At 53.5% G+C, this 26,911-nt stretch overlaps 2 protein-coding genes across 26 annotated transcripts in view; one reads left to right on the top strand and one right to left on the bottom strand.

Moving 5' to 3' along the window:
• The window catches only part of Dnm1 (dynamin 1), a 40,609-nt gene extending 30,776 nt beyond the window's left edge, over nt 1–9,833 (top strand). For 2 of the 22 annotated variants that reach the window (XM_047524652.1, XM_047524654.1), the window contains exons 16-23: nt 1,134–1,243; nt 2,024–2,135; nt 2,581–2,592; nt 2,884–3,054; nt 4,668–4,909; nt 5,254–5,469; nt 7,773–7,809; nt 9,235–9,833. In XM_047524652.1, coding sequence (XP_047380608.1) covers nt 1,134–1,243; nt 2,024–2,135; nt 2,581–2,592; nt 2,884–3,054; nt 4,668–4,909; nt 5,254–5,469; nt 7,773–7,794 — 885 coding nt within the window. In that variant the 3' untranslated portion in view covers nt 7,795–7,809; nt 9,235–9,833. Of the gene's footprint in view, nt 1–1,133; nt 1,244–2,023; nt 2,136–2,580; nt 2,593–2,883; nt 3,055–4,667; nt 4,910–5,253; nt 5,470–7,772; nt 7,810–8,646 lie in introns of all 22 variants that reach the window. The other 20 variants (XM_047524647.1, XM_047524648.1, XM_047524645.1 and 17 more) reach the window with 17 other exon arrangements.
• A 626-nt stretch (nt 9,834–10,459) lies between these two features.
• Golga2 (golgin A2) lies at nt 10,460–26,893 on the bottom strand. 4 transcript variants are annotated; one of them, XM_047524640.1, is made up of 27 exons: nt 26,682–26,893; nt 25,085–25,207; nt 23,880–23,960; nt 20,939–21,046; nt 20,649–20,692; nt 20,482–20,545; nt 20,129–20,188; nt 19,867–19,947; nt 18,981–19,019; nt 18,660–18,722; nt 18,477–18,570; nt 18,277–18,383; nt 16,489–16,547; nt 16,023–16,164; nt 15,525–15,614; nt 15,319–15,426; nt 15,052–15,139; nt 14,305–14,642; nt 13,919–14,032; nt 13,161–13,406; nt 13,005–13,080; nt 12,702–12,796; nt 12,233–12,451; nt 12,048–12,150; nt 11,847–11,953; nt 11,619–11,775; nt 10,460–11,532 (listed from the first exon to the last, which is right to left on the bottom strand). In XM_047524640.1, the coding sequence occupies exons 1-27, from the start codon at nt 26,763–26,765 to the stop codon at nt 11,321–11,323; spliced, it is 3,102 nt and encodes a 1,033-aa protein (XP_047380596.1). In that variant the 5' UTR covers nt 26,766–26,893; the 3' UTR covers nt 10,460–11,320. The 4 variants fall into 4 exon arrangements, with proteins under 4 accessions (XP_047380596.1, XP_047380599.1, XP_047380597.1 ...); XM_047524643.1 differs by lacking the exon at nt 19,867–19,947; XM_047524641.1 differs by lacking the exon at nt 23,880–23,960.
• Nucleotides 26,894–26,911: the final 18 nt, after the last annotated feature.

The raw sequence follows: 26,911 nt of genomic DNA, 5'->3' as shown, positions 1-26,911 counted from the left end.
TCCAGATGTTCCCTGGCCGCGTGTGCAACTTCCTCCTCTCCTCCCCCAGCCGCCCTCTGGGGCTCTCGGCCACCCGCCTGGCATAAAGAGGGCTTTATGTGTCTGCATGGGCCAGTCGGGTGTGGGGGTTAGGGGGAACAGGATGACACCAGGGTGGGGAACAAAGTCCCCCTAACCCAGCTCCCCCACCTGAGATCCTCAGTGAGGTTCATGTCCAAACCCTGAGACCTCCCTCCAGCGAAGGTCCTGTGGTGCTGAGTGGGCAATTGGGTCCAGCAGAAGCCCCTCCCACTCCTGGACACCTTCTCCCTGGGACACAGAGCCTACAGATGCATGTGTGTTCACAGATACACAGCTGCAGGCAAACCAAACATGCTTACCCCCTGCACATGTAGGCAAATCTGTGTCCCCACAGCACAGGTCCCATGGGCACATGCATGCAAACACGGAGGCATTCACAACGGCCCATGTCCAAGCACACACATGCCCACCCTGATACACAGCAGGGTCACACACACACATGCACACGCACCTCTGTGTACTACAGACACATGAGCATCCACACAACAGTGATGGGATACGGGTGCTTGCACGAACAGACAACCACACACACGTGCACAACCACAGATCCACCATCTCTGGGCTGTGCTGTGTCTGATTGCTAACACATGGGCAGCTGGGGCAGCAGGCTGAGCTGGCTCTTTGAAGCTCCAGGCTGGTGGCCCCCCTCACTTGTCTCTATAGTCAGGAAATGAAGTCAGAGGCCACCAGGCCAGGGACAAGAAAGACTCATGTGTGCCGTCCCTGCCTGGGGCTGGCCTGGCTTGCCTCCAGGATTTGCTTAGGGTGGGCTGTGGGAGTCCCCTGCCTCCCCAGCCCCTTGGGCTCAGGCGTACCTATATGCAGGGCTGCTGGGACTGGCTTGAAGTCCAGGGGGCGCTGGCGAAGCCCATTCAGAACAGGGTCCCACAGTCGGGCTTTATTGGGTAGCACCTGTGTGGTGGCAGGGACTGGCGCTAGGAGCTCAGGCTGTTCTTGGGGGTCCACAACCCCAGGTGCCGACCAGTGTGGAACCCTCGGGGACTGAGGCATGGCAGTGCCAACCTCACCCGTGACTCTTCCTCCATCCACAGGAGAAGGAGAAGAAATACATGCTGTCTGTGGACAATCTGAAGCTGCGTGACGTGGAGAAGGGGTTCATGTCCAGCAAGCACATATTTGCCCTCTTCAACACCGAGCAGAGGTAGCTGTCTGGCCCTCACGGGGGTGCTGGGACCCCAGGTTCTGGAAACCCTAAACCACTCCTGTTGAGTAGAAACTGGGCACATAGTCCAGGAAGGAGCAGGACCTGCCCCGAGGTTCACAAGGAGCCACTTATTCAACCCACATCTGTTGACTTTCTCCTGTGTGCTGTACACCATGTCTGGACCTCCTCCTCTTCCTCTCTTGGCCCTTCCTCCCTCCCTCCCTCCCTTTCAGTCACTTGCTTAATGCCTGATCTGCCTGATGCTCTGCCAGGCACTGGGGACAGAAGAGTCCTGCTTAGACCTAGCCCCTTCTTGCATCTCTCAGTTTCTCACGGGGCCAGGGGCAGCACCACGCCTCTCACCCCCAACCCCGGGCCCCAGTTTGCGCACTCTCTCCTACTCAGAGATGAGGGTCTGACATCACTGCCACTAGAGAAGTCCTCAGGGAGGGTGCTAGCAGAGGTCTGAGTCCCAAGCCAGGGCTGCACGTCTTATGTGTGTCCCCGTGGTTCGGGGCTCGGTGCCTTTCCAAGTACTTCTGCTTATTTCACTGAAGCTTCACAAATAACCAAAGGAGACAACAGTCATTATTCATCTATTTTCCTGATGAGGAAGCTGAGCCTTAGAAAGAGGAGGGCACTTGCCTGAAGTCCCACACCTGGGATGCTAGAAAGCCAGAGCTCAACCCTAAGCATGACAACCTCAAAGTTCAGGCATGCCCTTAACCCCCAAGGGGTGGCCTTCACCCGCTTCCCTCCGCCTGCTCCATCTTGCAGGAATGTCTACAAGGATTATCGGCAGCTGGAACTGGCCTGTGAGACACAGGAGGAGGTGGACAGCTGGAAGGCCTCCTTCCTGAGGGCTGGCGTGTACCCCGAGCGTGTTGGGGTGAGAGGAAGGGCAGGGAGGAGAGGGGCAAGCTGCTTGTACCATAGGCCCTGGGGCATCACCTTCACAGATGCCAAGTCATGCCAGGTTTCTGAGCCCTTATGTGGTTCACAGAGCAGGCACCCCACCCCCCACTGCCAGAGTTAAGTGCTCTGGTCCTTCCATCCTTCTGTAGTGGCAGTTTTATGTGTCCCCTGCCCTGCTGCAGATGGCATCTCCTGCACCCCCTTTGAGGATGGTGGTTTCTTGTGGCTACTTCTCTTTTCTCTCCTCTTTTGTTCTGGCAATGTCTAGAGCCACCACAGAGCTGGGGTGCAGTGCCCTGGGTTCACTCAATTGCTCCTCTTTTCCTCTCTGTGTGTTTGCTTCATCTGTGCTCCCTGGTGGCGGTGGCGGTGGCAATGCTGGTGTGGTGGCCTCTGTGGCTCTGGTGTGGGCCTCCCAGGACAAAGAGAAAGTGAGTATGCTCTCCCTTGTCTCCTGCCAGGCACCGCCAGCCTGGTACCAGTTTGGCTGGGTCTTCACACAGGGGAGCTGGAGACATCCTTCTCTAATGTCAGCATGGGGAAACTGAGGCAAAGTACAGGCACTAGAGTCAGAACCTGAGAGGCACAGGGGTGGGCAGAGCCCTGAGCTGCTTTCTATGCTTCAGTGTTCCAGAGAGCCCTGGAGGGCTGGGGTCCTGGCATGCCTGCAGCCTGGCTGCCCAAACAAGGCCACACTGATGCCCTTCATTTCCCAATGGTAGGCCAGCGAGACGGAGGAGAATGGTTCGGACAGCTTCATGCACTCCATGGACCCACAGCTGGAACGGCAGGTGGAGACCATCCGGAACCTGGTAGACTCATACATGGCCATTGTCAACAAGACCGTGCGGGACCTCATGCCTAAGACCATCATGCACCTCATGATTAACAATGTGCGTGCATCGCCACCAGGGATGGGGGGACCCGCGGTCCCATGGGACCAGGGAGGAAGGCAGCCAGGGAGGCCTGAGGGAGACAGTGGCCAGCCCAAGGGGACCAGGTCTCAAAAGAGAGGGCATGTACAGACCAGAACTTTCCAACAGAAATATAATGTGGGTTTAGTCTATAATTTTACATTTTCTAGTGGCCATATTTAAAAAAGGAAAAAGAAGTTGGGCACTGTGGCATCCATGTGCCTTGGCAGGTGGAGGCAGGAGGATCACAAGTTCAAAGCCAGCCAGCAACTTAGTGAGGCCCTGAGCAACTTAGTGAGACCCTGTCTCAAATTTTAAAATTAAAAATAAAAAGGGCTGGGGATGTGGCTCAGTGGTAAAGTGCTCCTGGGTTCAATCCCTAGTACCCCAAAAAAAAAAAAAAAAAAAAGTAAAAAGATAACTGGAGATACATTCAGCAGTGGATCTTGTGCCTGACATGCTTCAGGCTCTGGGTTCTGGCTTCAGACCCCAGAAACAAACAACACACACACACACACACACACACACACACACACGACAGAAAGAAAAAAACTTCAATTATATTTTAAGCCCAAAATATCAAAAATATTCTTTCTCAATATGTAGTCAGTCTGGAACACATTAGCAAGATATTTTACATACTTTTTTCTCATACTAAATTTTCCAAATCCAATTCAGACATTAAATTTCCATTGGAAATAATCTAAATTTAGATTTCATGAAATTTTACAGTTGAAAAAGTAGATGCACATAGCCAAGTTGTCTCAAACATACATAAATGTTTTCCAGGAGCAGCACCTTTTGAGAATCCACAGATACCTCCCCACTCCTTCATAACTCGTGACTTAGTGAAAATGCAGGTCCCCATGGAAGTGGAACTAGGTTTGAATCCTAGTTTTGCCACAAATTCCCTGTGTGACTTTGAACAAATAAGCTACCTCATCTGAACCTGTTTTCTTACATATAAACTATGAATGATGATAGATTAAATGCATGTAAAATGTGTAGCAACTCAGTGCCTGACGCATGACAGGTGTTCCATATGTATTTGGAAATACATATGGAGCGATCCGCCCATATGTGTCAAAACCTCAGCCATGAATGACCCAGAGCCTGGGCAGAGATTTTAAGGAGAACGTTAACAAGGCACCGCTACGGACAGACGCGTTTCCCTCAATGCAGGCACACATTTACAGCTGTTACAGAGAACAGAACTGAAGAGAGTGAGCGCTGGGCTCAAGGGCTCGGAACATTTTAAACTGTCATCTTCCTTATTTTGAACCAGTGGAGCATGAAAGTTCTTGGAAAGTCTCAAAAAGCCGAATAGGCAAGTGTGTCCCAGTGGCAGACTAGGTTCTAAGTCTCTTCCCAGATCTGTGACTGGACAGATGACTTTTCCTCCCTGGAGTTCACAGTCCCCTTCTGAGAAAAGGGCAGTGCAGTGGGGCGGGACATCTCCGAGGTTCGGCTCAAAGTCGTATCTGAAAGCCAAGCCCGGCTCCCAGTCCTGCGCTCAGTCCCAGCAGGATGTGGGAGGGCAGGCAAGGCGGCACAGGCATCAGGTCCTACTCTACTCCCGTCTTCGCCCGCAGACCAAGGAGTTCATCTTCTCAGAGCTGCTGGCCAACCTGTACTCCTGCGGGGACCAGAACACACTGATGGAGGAGTCGGCAGAGCAGGCACAGCGGCGCGACGAGATGCTGCGCATGTATCACGCGCTGAAGGAGGCGCTCAGCATCATCGGCGACATCAACACGACCACTGTCAGCACGCCCATGCCCCCGCCCGTGGACGACTCCTGGCTGCAGGTGCAGAGCGTACCGGCCGGACGCAGGTACCAGGGCCGGCCCCCACGGCCCCAAAGCCCCCCAACCCGGGGCCCGCGGGAGGAAGGCCGGGACCGGGCAGTGGCGCGCCCGCGTCACCGATGCGGCTCCCACCTGGAGCGAGGGGCGGAGCTTAGAAAGGGCGGGGCTTAACGCGGGGCGGGGCTTGCCGTGGAGAGCTGGCTGCGGGGCGGAGCTGGAACGTTGGCGATGCCGGGGGCGGGGCTCAGGCTCCGGCCACCACCTTGGGGCGGGGCTTGCGTGCATGAGCGTGGCCGGCTCTGGGCTGGGGCGGGGCCTCAGGCTGGGGCGGATCGCTCATCTCCTGTTCCCCTGTCCTTGTCGCCCGCAGATCGCCCACGTCCAGCCCCACGCCGCAGCGCCGAGCCCCCGCCGTGCCCCCAGCCCGGCCCGGGTCGCGGGGCCCTGCTCCTGGGCCTCCGCCTGCTGGGTCCGCCCTGGGGGGGGCGCCCCCCGTGCCCTCCAGGCCGGGGGCTTCCCCTGACCCCTTCGGTCCTCCTCCCCAGGTGCCCTCGCGCCCCAACCGCGCCCCGCCTGGGGTCCCCAGGTGAGTAGGGTCTGACTACGGCGGGAGAGGCCGCCGGGCGGGCGTGCCCGGGTGGGAGGTGAAATCGGATTCTAGAGCAGCCGCCCAGCGGCCAGAGCCGACCCTCTGCATCCCAGGCGCTCAGTTCCTGGGTGTGGGAGCCCCGTACGTGGGGTCAAGGGCGGCGGAGCCCGGCCCCACGGAGCGCTGAGTCCCGGAGGTGGTCGTTTCTGGGGAGCTACTGTGGGGCTCATCCCACTTGCTCCCTTCTTTCCAGCATTTGCATGGCACTTCACTCTTTTTTCACTCCTGGCCTCCAACATTGCTTTCTTTTCCCCTTCTCGCTCTCAGTTCTCCATTACCCTCTTCCTTTCCCCGGGCGAGCCTTGCTCAGGCCCAGGGACCTGAACCCAGATCCTTCCTCTCTGGACCATGAGGATTGTGTTGTTACACTCAGGGCTACCTGAGCATTTCCTAGCCCTCTTTTGACCAGTTTATCCCAGGGTGGTGTCTAGCCTCTGGCCCACAGGAAGAGAGGTCAGGCTGCGACTGTGTGATGTGTGTGTGGGCGTGCACACAGGTGTGAGTGTGAGTGGCACCCAGGCATAGGTAGGACAGGAAGCAGGTGGGGCAGGGTTCTGAGAGCCATGGGACAATCTGGTGCCTTTCCTTCCTTTCTCCCTGCTTTTGACCCTACCTGGTGTGGACCAAAGTGGTGGACATGGGAAGGGTAGGAATAGGTGTAGGCTGTCCCATTCCAGAGATTTCTGGAGAAAGAGATTCTTCCTTTTCCTTGACTTTTTTTTTTTTTTTTTTTTTTTCTCCTTTTGCGGTGCTGGGGATGGAACCCAGGGCCTTACACATGCCAGGCAGCACTGAGCCATACCCCTAGTCCTGGCTCTGCCATCTTGATCCATGACCTTCTTTAGGGAAGTTCACTCCAATATCTCATTCAGTCTGCCCTGTTTCCACTGGCCACATTCTCTGAAGAAAAACACAGACTGATAGACTCTGTTTCCAGATGGCTGGAGGGTAGGGTTAGAGGTCTAGCCTCCATTAACCAAATGAAGCGGGCATGGGGCCTGCTCTTTGAGGACCTGATGCCCGAAGCAGATGGGGTGAAGGCAAGCTGTGCAGTACTGGGCAGGTGCACTGGTCTGGGAGTCTAGAAGTGCTGGTTCACCCTAGCCTTATTTTAGACAAGTCATTTTCCCTCCCTGGGCTTCAGTTTCCTTTCTGCCAAATGATAATTCATTTTCTGCCTTTCTCTCAGGGTTGGTATGGGGATCAAGGGAGACAAGGGCTGTAGGGGTGCTGAATGGCACAAGTGGCTATAGGGGCACTGTGCTAACTGCCAACATGAGCTCAGACTCTTACGGGATTGGACCTACCCAGGTCCCTGCTGAGGCATGACATAGGGGAACTGTGAGATCTGGTACCTCCTCTTACTCCATTTTCTTTTTTTTTCTTTTTTTTTTTTTTTTTTGGGTGCTGGGGATCGAACCCAGGGCCTTGTGCTTACAAGGCAAGCACTCTACCGACTGAGCTATCTCCCCAGCTCCTCTTACTCCATTTTCAATGACACAAGGGACACATTTAGCAAGTCATGATCCTGCCTGGAGAAAGAGCAGACTGGAGGAGCTTCTTCAAAGCATCCTGACTTTAGTGGGGTCTGGGGCACAATGGAGATAAGGTTTAGGTGGTGAGGAATCCAGAGGGCATTTGGGTTGGGAGAAGTGATATGGGCAGAGATTTATTATGGAATACACTAAGAGCTGCTGGCTGGGTAGAGGACAGCAATGAGACAGCGTGGCTAGGGTGGGGCAGGTTGGAGAACTTTCATAGTTAGAAGAAGAGACAGGCCTGGGACTCAGTGCTACAAGCAGTGGAGCGCCACGGAAGCTCTTGGACAGATAAATGACAACTGGGCCCTAGAAAGCAAGCCCTTTCCCTTGTGGAGCCGTGCAGTGGCCCTCTGAGCACATCAGGCACAAGTGTGCAGGGAGCTGGTGCAAATGGCTTGTGTGCAGGCAAGCTTCTGTATTGTGACAGCCCACGCGTGTGCTTCAGTGTGCCGAGTGGCTGCATGCCCCAGATCCGTGCTGCACGTGCCAACCAGCAAGGGTGCTGGGCACTGGGAGGTGGCTGGAGGGAGGTGTATGTGTGTTGTTTGTGGGCATGTGTGTTAGCGTGTGCATGCAGGGCCATGGGGCCTCACAGCATGTGTGTGCACGCCCAGGCGTGTGCGTATGCGTGTTCCCTGCCCCCAGGCCTGCCCCACTTGTGCGTGTGAACTGCCCTGTTGATTTCGTGCTGTCTTTCAGAATCACTATCAGTGACCCCTGAGGAGTGTCAGCCACGGTAGGTACATGCTCTCAGCCTGCTGCATGAACAGTGTTGCCTGACCCCGCTGCACCAGCTCCATGCTGGGGGGTGCAACCTGAGACCTCAGAGCAGGCCCCCTCCCTCTCCCTTCTGCAGCTCCAGACTCCCTCTTTCCTTTCTGTCCTCTGCCAGCTGGTTCTCTCACCTCCCTTCTCGGCGAGCCTCGGGACTCAGCACCACTGCCCAAGGCCTCCATGCCTGAACTGAAGGCTCTTGGGACAGGCTCCCTGCCCAAGACGGCAGATGTGGGTGCTCTCTGGAGCTACAAAGAGGCCAGCCAGAGAGCTCATGGTTTATGGTGTAGGAGCTGGGAGCTTGGAGGGGTTGTATGTGCAGCTGAACTCTGAGAAGGCTAGAGGCCTTTGAGCTTCATCCTGGGCATGCCTCATCCATCCCCCAGTCTGAGCCGTAGCTGCAGCATGGCGTCCTCCTCCCAGTTGGGAGCTCTGGGAACCGAGGCCTTCCTAGGACAGGAGCTTGAGTGGAGGCCCTGGTGGTTTGATTTCTGAAAGCCTGAGTGTCCTATGCAGTGTCAGCCCAGGTGAGGCAGGGACACAGAGCCCCCTTCCCCTACCTCCTTGCAACAGAAGACAGTTCCTCAGCCCCAGATGAAGCATCTCAGCCAGCCCTGGGTTCCTGCACCTTGGCCTGTCATTCCTAAGAGTGACCTTTTCTGCCAGGGCACAACAGTGTCTGCTAACTTGGATGAGTCAGCTTCTGAGTTCCCACCTGGCCAGGTCACAGAATTTGCCCGGTGACCCCACCTGCCACCATTCCCTGGCCACTGATTCTCACTCTTCTGCTTTTCCCCAGCAGGAAGGGCCCAGCCTCACCTACGCGACCTGCAGCCCCCCGACCAGCTGAGGCTCCCCTCTTAGACTTATAAGCCTGTGGCCAGTGGCATCCGGCTGCCTTCCTCCCACCTTCCCCTGGGTCCCCTCAGAGGACTGCTGGGCTTTCTGATCACCTGAGGGGCCTCCAGTGCTCCCTCCAGTACCCCATCTAGCTTTGCCCTCCTAGTTCAGTCTTCTTTTCCAGCCTGGTGGCTGCTGTGGGGGCTAGGGGTGGAAGGCAGGGTAATCAGAGGCGGCGGCAGCCCTGGGGCCGGGCATGCGTCTGAACTGCGGAAGCACTGCCTGGGTGGCGTGTGAGAGGCTGTGTGTGTGGTGGAGGGCTGCCCTGCCTCTACCCAGACTCCCTGGGAGCGCTGGCCCAGCCGCCTCCAGCTCCTGCACTTTCCTTCCCTTTCCTATCTGTCCATCTGTCCGTTTCCTCTTTTCCAGAAACCTTGTCCACGCCCACAGCTGTGTCACCTGCCAGGGCATGGCTGCTCTTGCCTTACCAGCTCTCTCCTTCCTTTTCTCTCTCCTGTTTTCTCTTGGCTTTCTCTCCAACTGCCAGCCGATCGGGTCAGGCAAGTCCATCCCGTCCTGAGAGCCCCAGGCCCCCCTTCGACCTCTAACCAGATCCCTCCTATTCTTCGGAGACCTCCCTCTCCAAGCCTGCCTGGACAGCTGCTCTGTGACTTGACAGTGGCCTCCCCACCCCCCCGACCCTGGCCCAAAGCATCTCTTTCATCTGTGACTTAGTCTGTCGTAGTGGTGAGCTGACACATCCAGGCGTGACGTTGGTGAAAACTTGTGTCCCTCTGTGGTATCGCTCCTGCCCTGTTCTATAAATATCTATAAATACTCTATACATATATACATATATATGGCCGACTCAGCCGCGCCTCTAGTGTTGGGAATCAGTCACCATGCTGTCCTTGTGGAGTCATGTGGCCCAACTACAAGGGAATGCTGTCGCCCTGATGTACCCGCTCCACAGTGTGCCACCTTCAGTAAGCCTCCCTGTCCTGCTCGGCCTGTGGACAGCCAGCCCCCTCAGCCATCCTCTCCATTGCCCCCAAAGCATGGGGGCACTGTGCTGGCAGCTGTGTGGCTCTCTGAAGGCCTCCAGTCTTGCTGTCTCTCGGCTGAGAATAAAACCCATTCCTGGACTATGGGGAACTGTGTGTCCTCTGCTGGCTCATGTTCTCTGTGGGGCTCGCGGGCAGGGAAGGTTTGAGCGCGGGTTGGGTGAGGACGGGACATGGCCAGTGTGCTATAAGGAGGGCGAAGGCTGGTTAAAGCACCTAGCACCTGGAGGTTAGCTCCTCCTCATCCTGTGAACCCCGCTGTGACCACTAGGAGGCAGGGCCACAAACTCAGCCTGGAGGATGGACCTACAGCTGACGCTGGCACTCTGGAGGGACAGACAGGGGCAAGAGGCCCCACGTGTGGACAGGACAGGGGATGATAAGTCTGGACTAGAAGTCGGCACACTTAGGTGCTGCACACTGTGACCCCCTCCCCACCGTTAGATAAGACTCAAGTCTTCGCGCATTAGGATAGGACTGCCCTGATAGCCCCCATGGCAACTGCCCTGGAATCCTCCAGGCTTCACCAACCAGGGTACAGGTGACAGGCTTGGAGGACGGCAGACAGCCCTGGCTAGGCACACTCAGGCACGGGCTGTACACAGTCCAGAAGCCTGCCCTCTTGTGGCAGGACTGCTCCCTGCTCAGTGCTGACAGCAGGCAGGCCCAAGGACCCAGGGATGCAAACAGGAACTCAAGGCTGAGCAGTATGGCTAAATCCATTTATTCCGAAATAAAAAGCAAAATAAACAGGAGCTGCATCACCAGGGCACCGCAACCATGTCCCTGCCTCCTTCCTTTGTCCTATGCTATCAATAAATAAGTTGCCCAGCCCCAAATAATTATTCCTTCTCTCCATTTGCCAGCTCCAACTATAATACAGGGGGCAGTCCTACCCCAGAATATACAAAATGTTACACAGGTACAATATGTACACTGGGGGAGGGGAGGCAGTTATCCCCAACTGTCATAAGCCTGAGAATGCCGCCCAGTTGCCCTGCCAAAGTTACCTCTGAGGATGGGAGCCCTCAGGACTGCCTGTACCCACTCTGCCCTCACCTGGCCTACAGTGACCCCCACTTTTTGAAGACCCATGAGGATGCTGCCCAGCTGACCTGCCCTGAAGTGCCTCTAAGAAGGGGGAGCCCCGCTGGATGGAGGACTGCCCATGCCAGACTCTGCCCAGCCCCCCACCTACAGTGAGCCCCATCTTAAGGGCTGTGGAAATGCTGCCCAGCCTGCCTGCCCCGAAGTGCCTCTGTGTGAGGATGGAGCCCCCTAAAAACAGGACTGCCTGGTGAGGGCAAGGGGGCCACCTGCCCACCTCTAAAAAGGCAGCCTGCTAAAATTATGAGCCTCTGGCTCTCACTCTGGAACAGGAGCCCAGAAATCAAGACTCAGCCCTAGCCAAGGTGGCAAAGGGTCTGCACCTATTTGACCCCCGTTAGACGGGGGCCTGGTCTTCCTAATCTAAGGGTAAAAAAGGGTGACTGGGAAGGAATGGCAGGGTCAGGGTGGCAGGGACAGGTAGGGGAAGAGTCCCTGGCCCCTCTTCCCCGGCCTCCGACTTTAGATGACCATGATCTTAACCTCATCATTGTCGTCGGCACGGTAGAAGAAGGGGACGCAGGGGTTGGTGCCCAGGCCGAGGCGTTCCTGGGGGTTCTGGATCTCGCGCAGCAGCTGCATGATCTGCTGCGCCGTGATGTTCTCAGGAGGAGAAGCCAGCCCCGCCTCTCCCTGTGCTGGCTCCATGTCAGCAAGGCCCACTTCTCGAAGGTCTTTGGAAAGAGGGGAGAGCTCTGAGCAAGGTGCAGCCCCTCTGCTGCTCCTCCTGTCTGCCCATCTGTCCGAGGTCTCTACTCACCAGCCGGCTTGTCAGTTGCTCCAAATTCCTGGGAGCTTTCGGGCCCTGGAGTGGGCTCCTCCACAGGACTCTCGGCCGCTGCCAGGAACTTGCCCTGCCACTCGTTGCGCTCCCCCACCAGCCGCAACACCAGCTCCTGCAGCTCCAGCAACTTGACCTGAAGGCAGAGGTGCTCAGTGCCCGGCCCCACCCCGCCTGCAGGCCTGCAGAGATGTTCAGGGTCCCTACCTTCATCTCCTCCTTGTCCTGGGCCAGCCGGCTGATGTACTCCTCCTTCTCCCGGTGTCGCTCCTTCAGCATTGCCCTCTGATTTTGGTAGAGGGCAATGTACTCTCCTGCAGGGAGGACAGGGGACAGGGCTCAGATGCTGGAGCCCTCCTGACAGGGCCCACTGCAGTCCCCACTGCCTTGGACCCTGACTGGGCTCACCGATGGTGTCCGTCTCTCCAGAGAGCTGGATGCAGCGATGTTCCAGTTCCTCCACCCGCTCCTTGAGCTCCACCTTTTCCTGCATGACCTCCAGGAAACGGCCCTGAGGTCGAAAGAACAGGGTCAGGACACAGTGGCGACCTGCCCTGTACCCACGCTTCCTCTGTCGGGAAAGGCTCACTCACCTGCAGCTTTTCCATGGCCTCCCGTAGAGCCTGGGGGCTCTCCCCAGACACAGAGTTGTCCCCAGGAGTGGGGACCAGGGTTTGCACTGTGGGCTCCCTCTGGGTTGGGGCTGCCAGGTGAGCCAGGCGCCGGTAGCGAGCCTGCTGCTCCCTCAGCTGCCTGCGCAGCCGTGCCTTCTCTCGCTCAGCACTGGCTAGAGCCTCATTAAAAAAGGCCACCTAGAGGCAAGATGTGTCCTTTTAATTAGAGGAATGCTGGGGACAAACCAGGGGGGAGGGAGCAGAGAAGCCTTTCCTCTGGGCCTCAGTGGGTCACTGCTGTTCCTAGGTGGGACGATGTCCAACCCCGGGCTCCACAGGAGGTGTGGGTGTTGGCAGAAACGAGAGTGGGGAAATCAAGGAATCAGGGGGACCACAGAGGGAGGCGAAAAGGTGAGCTGGGGAAGGGACAGGGCAGAACACAGCTCACCATGGCCTCTTGGCTGTCTAGGTCCTCTGGGATGGTCACACTAGACTGAGAGGTCTCCTCATCCGCCGCCTCCTCTTCCTCAACCATTTCATCTCCTATTGCAGACAGCCAGAGGGGTCCTCAGACAACCCCAGAAGGGAAGGCCCAGGAAGAAAGGGTCCACCTCTGCGCCTTCACTGTGTACCCCTGGGCCAGCTTCCCCAGAGATTACCCACACATTCTACAGGTCTCCCTAACTCCTCAATTCTATGCTGCTAACAGTCCCTCTTTAGGCTCTCTCTACCTCTGGAGAGTTTCACTCACCTTCCCCAGGGAGAGCCAATAGGCTCAGCTGGGCCTGTAGCTGTTGGTTCTGCTGACTTGTGGCTTCCAGGCGCTCCTACAGGATTGGGAAGAGAATGAGAAGGCACACAAGTGGCAGGTCCTCCACTTAGGGGCCTGCCTCAGCAGCTGCCTCACCTGGGTCTCCTGCAGTTCCTGGCGGGCCACCTCCATTGCCATCTTGCCCTGCACCTCTTCATGCTGCAGCCGGTCCATGAGCTGACTCTGCAGCAAAACCTGCTTTTGCAGTGCCTCCTTCTCGGCGGTCAGCAGCTGATAGGCAGCCATGTGCTGTTGATAGGCCGCCACATACTGCTGCAGGTGGGACAGGTACTGGTCTCGCTGCTGCTGCAGACCCTGAGCCTCCTGGCTCTTCAGCTCCATCTGTGGGAAGACCCTGAGTGTAAGGGCAGGTGTGACTTGCTTCCAGATCTTGGGCCCATAAATGGTGGTAGTGGGGGGGGGGGGGCGGTGACACAGCCCCATGCCTCCTACACTTAGCCTCATACCTTGTAACCTCCTTTCCCACCATGGGGACTTTGGGCCACAGATGTGAAAAGAGGAGGGAGCAACACTACTAGGGCCCAGTAAATGAAGCTAAGGAAACAACCTTAGCCATGTAAAGTGTCAGAACCTTCCATCATGGCTGTCTCTTTCCCTACAGTGAGGGGCTCCTGGTCTCTAGAACGATGACCACGTCTGGAGCCACAAGGAGCCCAAGGCTACTCGCTTCTAACAAGAAGGAGCAACAAATAGTCATGGGACTGCTCTGCAGGACTCTGGGGTCACCTGTCCTCAAGGCTGCAGCTGATCTGTCCTGGCCCCAGTACCTCCCCTTCTCCAGAGGGCAGTGCTGGTATCCCGGGCCCATGCAAGTCACATAGGACAAGGGTTACCGTCTCCTTCAGTTCTCCCAGCTTCTCCTGTAGCTGACCCAGCTTCTTGGCCAGCTCCTTCTTGACATGCTGCTCAGACTGCAGCGCACTGGTCATCTCCATGTTCTCATTAGTCTGGACAGAAAGCAGTAATCAGTGCCACACAATGCAGCTGGAGACCCCAGACCTGGGTGTCCACCTGCCACAGTGCAGGGAAAGAATCATCCCTCTCCCTGCACAGACACCTGAGCAGGGCTTTAGCTCACAGGGTGCTTCACAGTCACTGTTTCATGTGGGGTCTATAGCTCCCCAGTTTCTGGAGGTGCAGGGTGAGGCAAAGGCCAAGACAGAAAGGCCCCAAAGGACTTCACATGTGAGGAGGGCCTGTGAGCCTATGGGCCACGCACCAGCCTGACAAAGCCGTTCTGTAGCTCGGCCAGCTGCTCCTTGAGCTCGCGGTTCTGGGAGAGCGCGCGGCTGATGGTGGTGCGGTCGTTCTGCATGCTCTCCAGGATCTGTTTGCGCTCCTCCGCCTGCTCGCCCCAGAGCTCGGCTGCCCGCTCCAGCTCCAGCAGCCGCTCCTCCTGCTCCTGGTTCAGGCGGCTCAGGTTATCGTTATCCTGCACCTGGGCATGGAGCCGTCCAGCCAGGTTCTCCAGTTCCTTCTGCAGCTGCTCAGCCTCTGCCTGCAGGCGCTGCTCTTCCTCAGAGGGCCCTGCTGGGGGCTCCGGGGGTGGGGGCTCCACTGAGAAAGGAAGCACACAATAAGGGCCTTGGGCCTCTGGCTTTTCGGAACCCTCTTCTCGGTCTGCAGCTCTTCATTCAGGCTCCTCACCCCAAACCCTGCCTTCCTGACAGCTCCTCGTGCCTAGACGGTGGTCAGTCCTCCCAGTCATTTCCCAGTGTCGTTCTTTACACTGCTATGCTCAAGTCAACCGTGGGGGGTTGGTAGTGGGCACGCCATCCCTCTTTGCAGATGGGGACACTGCAAAGGTGATTAGACTGGCCATCCCATCTCCTGGCACAGACCCCTTTCCCTCTGCCACAAATCACTTTCCTGTTCTTAAAATCACTCCTCTCCCTAGGGCAGTCTAAGCCACCCCCATAGCCCTTGGACATATTCTGGCTCCCAGGTCACCCTCGTTCCCACTCACCCATCTGGCTCCTCAATTCTTCCAGGTTGGTCTTCAACTCCTGTACCTCACTCTCACTCTGTTCCTTCTCCTCCCTCAATATGCGCATCTGCCTCAGGCACAGGGGAAAAAGCAGAGGAGGGAGGGCATGGAGGACCCTGGGGCCAACTCCCTCTGCCCCCGCCTCCACAAAACCTGGACATGGGCCCATCCTCTGGTTGCACTCCACAGCACTCCACTGTGCAGATACCCAGGGAAACCGAGCAAGCCACCTGAGGCCAGGCTCACCTGCTCTGACATTTGCTGCATCCTCTGCTGCCACATGGCACTCTCTCCTTTCAAGCTCTCTGCATAGTGGTCTCTCTCCACCTGCAGTTGCTTCAGTGAGTCTGTCAGCTGCAAGAGTGGGCACAGAAATTAGGAAGGGCTATCACTGGTCCTCACCTGTCCTGGAGTCATCTTCCTCCCACACACCTCCTTCTGCAAAGCCTCACCTGCCCCACGTGTTTCTCCAGCTGTGCCCGCTCCTCTGCGGCCTGTTGTAACTGCTGGTTACTATCAGGGGCTTCAGACTGGCTCGAGAACTGAGGTGGGAAAGCGAGAAGTTTAGCTCTGGGGAGCCCAGATGTTCTGTGTGATGCCTCCACAAGGGTGTAAACTACATCAGTGTCCAACTCAGGGTCATCACCACAAAAAAAGTGCCGGCTCAACCTCAGGAGAGGGAACAGACAACGGGTAACCATAGAAATGAAATCTACAACATGATGGTCTTCAACCAGGATGCTTTAAAAATAAAAATTTTAAAAGCCTTATCACTGAGATTCTGATTTCCACAGGTCTGGGCAGGGCTCCCATTTGTGGATATTTTAGCCATCTCTGGAAGAGTCTATGGCAGGACCAGAACAAGGACCCAAATTTTCCAGCTCTTGGCTGGAGGCCACCCTAATGATCCCAGAGAGCCAGGGGTTGGGCTGCTGGGGCTGCTGCCTCACTTGTTGCAGCAGCAGCTCAGACATCTCCAGCTTCTTCTGGAGCTCCTCCACCCCCAGCTGCATAGCTGCTTTCTCTGCCAGTAGGACGCGGAGCCTCTCTTCTAGTTCCGAGTTCTGCTGCTTCAGGTCCTCGTTATTTATGCTATGGCCAGAGGCAGTACAGGAAGGAATGAACCAAGAACAGGAAGAGAAACTTTGGTGACCAACCTGTTGCCCTTGCCACACAACTACAGAACCATGGCATTAGAAGGGACTCCAGGAATCGAGAGTCACAAGTAACAGACCACAGAGAGGACATGAGTTGCCCAAGGCCACCCCATGAATGAGGGGCAAAGCTGGGACTACAGTTCAGCTTTGGACACGTCCAAACCTATACAACCTCATCGCCATGCTCACCCACGCCCCTAAGGCCACCCCAGCACCCGCACTAAGGTCCTGGACTGCCCATCCTCCTTCCCCTTCCTACTTGTTCTTGTACAACTCCAGCCTGAGCGCATCCCTCTCTTTGGTTAGCTCCTTGTTGTGCTGCAAATACAGAAAACAAATTCAGGAACTGACAGTCTAAAGAGGCGGCCAGCACTCTAACAACAGTAACTATTCCAGAGTGAAACTTCCTCGCCCTCAATCTCACTTGACAGTTTTCCAAGGCACTGCTAAGCCCAGAGTCTCATCTATGTTTTTGTGTATGTTTGCTTTTATTTGTGTGATATGGGGTCTCAAGACATTACCCAGGTTGGTCTTGAACTCCTGGGCTCAAATGATCTTCTGCTCAGCTTCCCCAGTACCTGGGACCAAAGGTATGCCACCACACCCAGCCTTGATCTGTTGTATATGTGGAGATGGCAAAAGAACCCAGGGCCTGAAGCATGCTAGGCAAGTGCTCTATACAACTAATACAGCTAATACATCCCCAATCCTCTTGTCCCCCCCACCTTTTTTTTTTTGGCTTTTGTTTCTTATTTATTTGGTATTGGGGATTGAACCCAGGGGGGTGCTTTATCACTGAGCTATTCTCAGCCCTTATTTTTTTGAGACAGGGTCTCACTAAGTTGCTGAGGCTGGCTTTGAACTTGTAATTCTCCTGCCTCAGCTCCTCACATTGCTGGGGTCACAGGAGAGCACCATGCCTGACTACTCATTTGTTTTGAATAAGAATTCAGTAAGGGTGGAAGAGAGAGGGAAAAAGATCTAACAGATGAAAGATCTACAATTGGGGCTGGGGGAGATAGCTCAGCTGGTAGAGTGCTTGCCTTGCACAAGGCCCTGAGTTCGATCCCCAGTACTAAAAAAAAAAAAAAAAAAAAAGATCTACAATTGTATCTAATCCTAGCACTACTGTTATTACTATTATCTATAATTATCTTTACTGAGTGCTTAGCCAGGCATCACGCTAATGATCCCACTTAATCTTTACAACCACCATATAAGACTGTTGTCGGTTATCTCCATTTTGTAGGTGAAGCACAGCCTGTAAGTGGCCTGCCTGGGATCACTTATGCGGAGCTGGAATTTGAACATCCTGGTCTAATTCTCCAGGCCCATTTCCTCCCACTCGGAGATGGGGGTACAGATAGGAGAAAGGAAATTAAATCTGTTGTTTACATTTTGATTAGATAATACATTCGCTTAGTCCAAAACTCAGAAAGTACCGAAGTGAAATGTCACCAAGCGTGGTGGCGCACACCTGTAATCCCAGACTTGGGAGGCTGAGGCAGGAGGACTGCAAGTTCAAAACCAGCATCAGCAAGGCCCTAAGCAACTTAGTGAAAAATAAAGGGGTGGGGATTTGGCTCAGTGGTTAAGCACCCCGGGGTTCAATCCCCAGTACCAAAAAAAAAAAAGGAGTGAAAAGTCTCTTAGCCACCCTGTTCCTCTCGCTGAGTTTATGTATTCCAGACACATTTTATGTATGTTACACACATGTCTGTTCTCTCTCCACAAAGGGCAACATACTAAGCTCGTGGGAACTTTACAGCCCATGTACTATATTCCTTCTCCAAGCACTTGGCCAAGGCCACAGCAGGCCAAGGGCATGGTGAGCTCCCAGCCCCAGGGCTCAGTATCCAGTGCTTACTCTGCAGAGCACCCAACTCATCCCCAGGTTTCCTCTACCAACCACACCACGAAAGCACGAGGAAATGGCCCATGCTGAATTCTGAGCAGCAGCAAGACACTCCATCTGCAAAAGGGCCCTCTGCTCACTCCTGCACGGGGAAGTTAGGCTGCTGGTAGCAGGGCAGGCAGCTATGCTCACCCTGTCTGCCTTCTTCTGCTGTGTGGAGACAGCAGACAGAGTCCGTTCCAGCTCTCCCACACGTTGTCGGGAAGACTGCAGACGGCCAGCAAGACCCTCGGACTCTCCTGGAATGAGAGGACAAGATGGAACCCCAAGGAGTTACCCACAGGCCTGCCAAGGCACTAGACTGAAGGCTGAAGAGGTACCCAGACTCCCACCTGCTTTCTGCCTGGCTGCATGCTGAGTGTGAGCCAGGGCTGTCTGTAATTCTGCTTTCTCAGACACCAGAATTCCAATGGTCTGGATGTGAACCTTTCATAGAAAAACCAAAACAAGTGCTGAAAGATGAAAGAGGTGTTTTCTGGGGCAGGGGGGGGGGGGAACATGGCACTGTCACTCACCTGCAGCTGTTCCCTTAGAGCTCCCTGCTCCTTTGCCAACTTCTCTTGACATGCCTTCTTCTCCTAGAAGCAGAGGGAAGAGCAGCTCTTAGCAGGGGGAGGCAGAGATGGAACAGCAAAGGTCATGCCCCAGAGTACCATCGGTGGCCCTGGACAGGCCCACCAATGAGACTTCAGTGTCAGGAACCCTGAGTGGGACAAAGGTGGACCACAGGGAGGAGTGCGCCTTCTCCGGGCTGGGAAGACAAAACTGAGGCCTCTACCTGAGTCCTCCCCCAATCCCAGCAGCCATGCAAGGGGCAAACACAGAAATCACATTACTTTTTCCAGTTGATCCAGTGTGTCCTGGTTCTGCTGTTTCTGTGGGAAGAGTCAAAGGAAGGTAATTGGGGTTGACCCCTTTTATGCCACTCTCCAGACCAGGACGAGGCAGGCAAGTACCAGGGATGGGTCTGAAAGAAGTTGTCAGATCCCATGGGGACATGAACCAACTAACTCAAGCTCCCAAAGAAAGAGAATTTGGGTGTTGACTGGCAGTTATGCAAGGGAGGGACTGAATCTGAGTTCTCTTTAAAGGCCAATACCATAAACCTCCAGAAATGAAGCTGGAGAAACAAGGACTACCTGCTGCAGCTTGTGACTCACGAGGGTGTGTCCCCTCAGCAACTGAGCACATTCTATGGCTACAATTCTGAACACCCGCAGGGCTATAGAAGGAGAAGGATGGACCAGACCCTTTTTCTCTCTGTTGCTTACATTCTGGTGAGCCTTTAAGTCCCTGCTTCTTAAGAGTTGAAAGGGACCTTTGACTCCCTTTAATTCTATCTCTGTGAGAACCTTAGGGCCAGGGAGAAGTGGTTGGTCCAGATTCAGAGAGAGCAAATTAAGGATTGAGCCAAGGCAGGATGTTGGGCTCCTGACAGCCATTTGGGCTTGGGTTCCTGCTAGAAGCAGCAATCCCAGGGCAAGTGGGCCAAAGGACTCAAGGAAGAGTTTCAAGGAGAGAAAAGAGGCAAGAGAGGGAAGCAAGAGGAAGAGCCATGCGGAATGTTCTGTGCTCTGGGGTCTCTCCAGCTGAGACCTAGGCCCCCCAGCACCCCATTCCCCTTGGCACCAGGGGCCCCCAGCCCCTTTCTGCAGAGCCCCAAGGGAAAACTGGAGCCCAGGATTGGCAGCATGAAACCAGGGGATCCCACTGGACTCTTACCAATTCCTCTATCTTGCTACTGAGTTGTTTGTTTGTTAGATAGCTGGAGTCCAGGGCTACTGCTAGCTCTTGGTACCGGTTCTGAGGCGCATGCAGAGAGGAGGAGTTGGAGGAGGGTTGGGGGAAGAGGTAGAGAGAGCATCATTAGGGTTGGGGGGTGTGTGGACTGTCTCAGCTGGCAGTGGGGCACCCAGGCCCCAATGTGGGAGAAGATAGGAGCTGGCCTGCAGGCTTACTGGGCAAGGGGGCCAGGGCCGCTCACCTCCAGATCCTTCATGTTAGCAGATGATGAGAGGCCTTCTCCATTGATGTATGATGGAGACTAGAAGAGATGAGAGGTCACGTGGAGATGTTCCCCTCAACGTCTAAGCCCTCTGACTTCCTTTCTTCCCTTTCAACTAGCAAAATCTTTCCTGCCTAACTTGGAGCCCTCTTTCCATGACCCCTTTGTGCCAACTGCTGGGGGTTCTTATCTCCCCACTGGCCTTCCCTTTCCAAGCAGCTCTCATCCTGTGCTTTTTGCATCCAAATAAAATGATGTCATCAAACATACAAATCCAGTCCTTCATCTACTCCCCACCCCCACTCCCTTCTGGGCCCCAATTTCTTGGGTACCTCAGACACAAGACCATTGAGCTGTTGAGAGAGTTGTCGCAGGCTCTCGGTTGATGAGAAAGTCCTAGGAATGGAGACAAGGGTCAGAGGTACAGATGGCTCCATGGCTGGTGGCCATCCCTGACTCCCTTGGCCTAGGGACTACTTCCCCAGTAGGAGACACTTACTTTGTTTCATCCATAAGATTAGGGGCAATATTAGCATCATGGTTCTGTTAGGGAAGAAACACACAATGTGGTCATTCAACTTCCAGTAAGAATCACCCAAGGACAGAGTGCACCAACCTCATTCTAACAACTTTCCATCTCCCCAAACCTCAAAAGAAAAGTTTTGTCTTGGCCTCCCCATCCCAATCCCTAGGAAGAACACCTGGCTCTAGAGACCAAGCCACCTAAAAAGAGAGGAGAGTCTGTATGGAATACAAGAGGGCAGGGGGCAAAAGAGAAAAGGCACAAACCTGAGGTGACCCCAGGTTAGGGACAGTAGGTTCTGGGGAAGGGACACGGCCAGGTGACACGGTGTCATCAACAGCTGGCGGTGCAGGAGCAGTGTGGTCTTTCGGTGCCTGTTACGGAACAGAGTGGGGGGTTAGGGGTCATACAGGAGAGAACCTGCTTCACTGCTATAGACACAGGGTGCAGAGCAGGCAGAACAGTGTTGCTGCAGTCAGAGGGGTAGTCACACGTGCTGGGGGCACCTAGGGGTGTAGATACAGCTAGCCCACACTTTGGGGTACTTGACAGCATTTCGGCCAGCCAAAGATCAAAGCAGGGCTTCATGACCCCCTTCCCAAACCCCTGAGGACCTTATTCTCCCTGGGGCTTGGGTCAGGCTTGGGCCTGTGGCAGCCACAGCAGGTGGAAAGAAAGTTTGCCCAAGTCAGGGAGAAGAAAGGTACTGTTTTTCTAGAGAGCTACTCTGTGACCCTGCCTCTCTCCTCTCTTGCTCTCTTTTCTTTCCTTCTTTCTTCTTGTCCCCATGAATTTACTGTGTTTGATTCAGAAACTACCTGATAAACCAGAGGGCAGTATTAGGAAACCGTCCTAGGATTTAGGACTTGGGGCCATGTGGAAGCCTCTTCAGGTTCCCCACTTGACCCACTTGCTTGACCAGTTGCACCCAGCCAATCCCCAGGCTCAGGACTATCTCCTAGAACCAACCTCTAGCTCCAGATCTTCTAACATGCAACAGGCCAGGTAGACAGAGAACGTGAGGGATGGCTAACAGTTGACACTTGACAAGAGAAGAATGGTAGGGAATCGAGGCCAGCTCAGGGAGGCCATGTCTCAGAAGGAAGTGGTTATGCCTCTCCAGGGAAGGGTTGTTTGCTTTCTGGACCGTTCAGACCCAGCTTCTGAAAACCTACATTGACTTCCTTCCATAAAAGTGCACAGAGCCTGGGGGACTAAGGCTGAGTCCCATTCTTTCTTTTTTTAAATATATATATATAGATAGATAGATTTTTTTTTTTTAGTTGTTGATGGACCTTTATTTTATTCCTTTATTTATATGCAGTGCTGAGAATCGAACCCAGTGCCTCACACATGCTAGTCAAGTGCTCTACCCTGAGCCACATTCTTTGCAGTTGTCCCCAAGTGTCCATGGGTGACTCATCCCCAGAATTTGGTGTTGCCTTGACATCTGCAATTGAATCTAACAGGTAAGAACAGAGATGCAGCAGTTAGCCAGACACGAGACTTTAGGGGAGCCTAGTACTCCCACCACAGACCCTGGTAGGCTCTGGGTCCCTCCTGGCATCTTGGTTTCCACTGATATCTAGGATTAGACACAGAAACATTCAAGGGGCAAAAAGTATTTTTCTGAGTATTGCGTATATGATTACTTTGTGAGCAACTAACTTACTCCATAAGTTTAAATCTTGCAGATTAAAAAATCTCCACTACCCTCACCATGTCCCAATTCCACTAGACATTATTTCCTCTCCATTGTTCCCCACTTCTGGAGATGCCACAAACTCTGCTCAGGGGACTATAGTCCCAACTCTGCATTCCTGGAGTGGAAAACCTCTGTGGAAACCACTTATTGATGCAGCGAGGGTTTGAAACACAGTAGGTCTTGAGCTCCACAACAGAGGGGCACAGGCTGGGTGCATGATCTCAGAACATTAGCACAGACTAGGACTGTTCTGATGAGAAAACTGAAGCCTCAGGCCCCCTACGTGGCTGGCCCCTCACTATGGCAAAAGCCAGACACAAAGATGCAGAACTTATTGAGGCCTGTACCCCCACCCGACATGCCACCTGGTGTCCTTTGAGTTGACAAAGTGAGTCACAGCATCTGGGCAGACCTGAGCTTCTGGGCAGGAACAGCTATGATGATTAGAAAACTCTTCGATCCATCATCCCTCTCCCTATAACCCAGTTCCAAAAGGATCTGGCTCTGTCTCAGCCCTATTCCTCTGGCTTGGCAGATGTCCTTGGACAAGACACCTAAGGAGGAAGTTCCAATATGACATCCAGTGGGAAACCAACACCTAGCCCTGTGGATCCAGACCCTCCCCCGCTGGACCAAGCTACTTACAACCCTGAAAGGCCCTCTGTGACCTCATAATGCTGACCATGACCCCTCTGCTCCCCTGCCTCCCCACTCTTCATGTGCATGAATGTTACCCACCTTTAATCTTCAAAGTGGCCTCAAATGCCATCTCCTCCAGCCTCCTCTCACTTAAGTATTTGGGATGGTGCCATATTCTCCCTAGCTGCTCTCAGAAACCTCTCCTCCCTCTGTGTGCATCCAATCTTGTGTGTCTATTTCACCTCTGTTTAGCAAAGTGCCTGTGCAGTGAAGGGTCAAATGAATATGGCCAGGTGTCCTCCGATTTTTAAGAGATTAGGGGCAGTGTGTTCTGGTCACTCATCTGTTTGGTTAAGCTCACCTCCTTTATAGTTTGTTGAGCTGAAAAAGTAGCCTCAATTCTTTCAATTATAATGCAAGCTCACTTTCTCTTAACCTTAAATTCCCAAACTTCAAACCCAATGATGTAATTGATTCAAGAAAATCATCTTTTAAGGCCTAATGATCTTTTAGGAATGGACACACTGAAGGCAAGACCTAAAGATTTTGTTGCTGTTTTGTTTTTTGTTTTTTAATCTCCCCCAGTCAGAGTCAAAAGTCCAAGCTCCACACACCTTCTCTGAAAGTCATTCCCAAATTAGTTTTAATCTTCAAGGTATATCTCACCTTCTTCAAGATGATAAAAGATGTGGGAAAGGGGAAAAGCCCAATCAACAAAGCAGGTGAAGAAGCAGAAGTAAGCGGGCGGGGGGTTAATGGCAGCAACATAAAATAAGCCAGAGGCAAATGATCCCCAAACCAGAAAAGCCTCAGAGGCATGCACAGCTGGGAGAGAGCCAGAGGGGGTCTCAGCACTGCCTCACCTTCCACTTGTCCAATGGGGGGAGCGCTACCCCATTGGAATGGTTAAGGTCGGACACCAGCACCTTCAGAATGTCCTGAATCTACAGGAGGCGAAAGGGAAAAACAAGGGTAGGGGGAAGAAAGAAGAGGCTTAGAGAGAGGCAAGAATGTCAAGGGAAGGGAGAAGAGGTGGGTTTAGGGAAATGGAATGCAGAAGAAGAGCAAAGGAGACCAATACCAGGGCCTGTGTCATCCTTCCAAACAGACACTTGCTTCCTTGCCAGAGGCAGCAATCAAGGTAAACAAATAGATGAAAAGTCCCCTGAGTGATGCAGTCAAGTCATCTGACCAGTGCAAGTCTTAATATGCACGAGACCCTCTCCTCAGGCCAAGGATGCAGGGAGGAATCTGGAAGGGCTCCAGATCCCCATCTCCATTTCAAAAACCAGAATCCCAAGTAAGGGTTCACTAGAACACTAGGGGCTAGAGCTAAAAATAAAGTATGAAAGACGCTGATTTAATCAAACCATATAATTTTAGAGATAAGGAAACTGAGGCCCTGAGAAAGTGATTTTTCTGAGGTCACCCAGCAAGCTAATAGCAAAGATGGACTCAAAATTCAGATATTCTTCTAATCCTGGAGCCAGGGGCTTTCTTCACCACACCCTGGAGCTCTTTCAGTGATGCATCCTAAAAGGAGAGCCTGATGGGCAAGCAGCTGTTCTCAATGGCCTGGCTTCCCCCTGGCCCCTGAGGCTGAGGAAATCAAATAGTAACTACCATTTATTGAATGTTTACACCAAACCTGACTCTGTACTAGGAAATAAACATAAAAACAACAAATCTCATTTAAACTTCATAAGTGTGTGTAAAAACTATGTATGTTATATTTTATATATGTATATATATATAATATTTTTTTCAGTGCTGAGGACTGAACCCAGGGCCTCATACCACTGAGACAGACCCCCAGCTATCAAACCCAGAATTTTTTTTTTTTTGTAGTTGTAGATGGATAGCATGTCTTTGTTTATTTTTATGTGGTGCTAAGGATTGAACCCAGTGCCTCACATATGCTAGGCAAGTGCTCTGCCACTGAGCTTCAGCCCCAGCCCCTCAAACCCAGAATTCTTAACCAGTACCTGATACTTCTTCCATCTTAACCATTACCCTTTGCTGCCTTTTGAGACCCCAATTCCTGGGAGTCTGACAAGCTAAGACTCACATCCTCAGGTGAGTGACAACCACCAGCAGTGGTTGTCTCAGGGCTACCGCCATTTTTAATCTTTTTTTTCTTCTTTGCTCCTGCAGAAACACCAGGACTGTTCTTCTGCTGATATTCTCTCAGCTGTGAAAAGGAGAAGCATGATACTCATGAGAATGATAAGCCCCTATATTCACATCCTCCTCTACAATTTTTATAAAATATTATGTGTACCATCTCAAGTAATGTCACCAACAATCTCGCAAGGTGTTTCAATGATTAATGACTGAAGAGATGGACTATTAACTTAGAATTTTCAAAAAAGGCAATAATGGAGTAAGTTCAAACTCCCAGCTCTGGAGTTTGCCATAAAGCAGGAGCTCCCAAGGACAAACCAGAAGTAGGAGTGGATGAGTAAATATTAAGTAGGCAGGAACTGTACACTGGGCTGCTTAGAAACAAATATCAGAGTCTTGCTTATACATCTGTTAGTGCTGTACACCAGTAGTTCCCAAAGTTTTACAAATTAACATGTCCTAATAACAGAAGGCAGTGAACGCACAGCCCCAATGAATCTGGGAACTAACAGAAAGGGCACAACCCAAACATCATTTCAGAGAGAAGTCTATTACAATCTATACAAAACCATCCCTAAGTACATTAATGTTTAATCGCTGTCAAGAAAATCGAACAAAACTAATGGTTCAGAAAGATGCCTCATATTTATTATCCCAGGGCACTCTGCACCCCAAGATGGGAAGGTGATTTGGGAAAGAAGTATAGTGTGAAGCTCAGTTCCCAGGGCCTGTTCCACATTAGATAAACAGACCTCACTCCAGCAAACACTGAATGAAGGGCACTCTGGTCCCAGAACCACAAGGAATTTGAATGTGAGATAAAGATGTCAGAAAAAAAAAATTTTTTAAGCCTCTCTGGAAGGTAGAAACCTGGGAGAAAACCAACCTAACCCAAATCTGCTCTCCCATGGTCATCCAGAGATACTGTCAACGTATTTAGTTCATTGGTGAAGTGTGTAGGCTTTGTGAGTTATCACTGAGTAAGTTGAAAGAGAGCCTAAAACCTCTCCGCACTAGGTCCCATAGACCTCAGAGTCCCGTTCCAGGTGGAAATCTGTGCCCAGACCAGAGAAGCCCCAAGGGAGTGAAGACACCTAGGTAACCGGGTCGGAAGATCAAAGCCCGAGCTCGCGGTAGTAATGACAGTTCCGAGGGGTACTGTGACGTAACTACATTCCACTCCTCCCTACCGACGCCCGAGTCCCCACTCCACGATGGGGGAGGGGAGCGCAGGGCTGGGACCGAGGTCCTTGACTACCAGGGAGCCCACGGAGGTCCAGTTTGGGATGGCAGGAGGCTGGGGCCGAGCCTGGAGCGGGAAGCCCCGGAGTCACCGGCCAAAGTCACCCAGGGGCGACTGGCGAGGGCGGGGGCTGGGCTGTTGAGGGGGCGGGGCTGGCTGAGAAGACTTTGGTGGGGGGAGTTGAGGGGCGCCCAGGGGCTCTCCCCGTGTGCCTGAGGAATGGCACAGACTCTGGCCACGGTCCGGCCGTCGGAAGGACTCGGTTTGGGTCGAAGGGCCGCGACCCGGCGCGTTTTACCTTTTTCCTGGCCGCGGCCAATTTGCTCTGTCTGGTCTCTTCCGACATATCGGGGCGGGGAGGGGGAAGTAGGGGGGGCCACATCACCAAGATCCCAGCATCCAACGCGAATTGCTTCCGGCACCTACAGCGGCTCGAAGCGAAATGACCAGAAGAGGCGTAACCAGGGCGGTTCTAGGCGGCCGTGGTGGGCGTGGCCTCGATTCTCCAACCTCATTGGTGGACAGGAG

The sequence above is a fragment of the Sciurus carolinensis genome, chromosome 14 (assembly GCF_902686445.1).
Source record: "Sciurus carolinensis chromosome 14, mSciCar1.2, whole genome shotgun sequence".
NCBI classification, from domain to species: domain Eukaryota; kingdom Metazoa; phylum Chordata; class Mammalia; order Rodentia; family Sciuridae; genus Sciurus; species Sciurus carolinensis.
Note: the sequence above shows the minus strand (reverse complement) of the source record. Positions and strands in the feature narration are given on the sequence as shown.

Bases quoted from the DNA above. Each gene is read 5' to 3' on its own strand.
- Golga2 (XM_047524640.1), bottom strand. From the start codon at position 26,765: ATGTGGCCCCCCCTACTTCCCCCTCCCCGCCCCGATATGTCGGAAGAG. The intron at 14,643-15,051 runs GTGAGTGGGAAC...TTCCTTTCTCAG, and splicing joins AGAATTGAGGAGCCAGATGG to TGGAGCCCCCACCCCCGGAG. The intron at 13,081-13,160 runs GTGAGGCAGCTG...CCAATCCTGTAG, and splicing joins AGGAACTGCAGGAGACCCAG to GAGCGCCTGGAAGCCACAAG.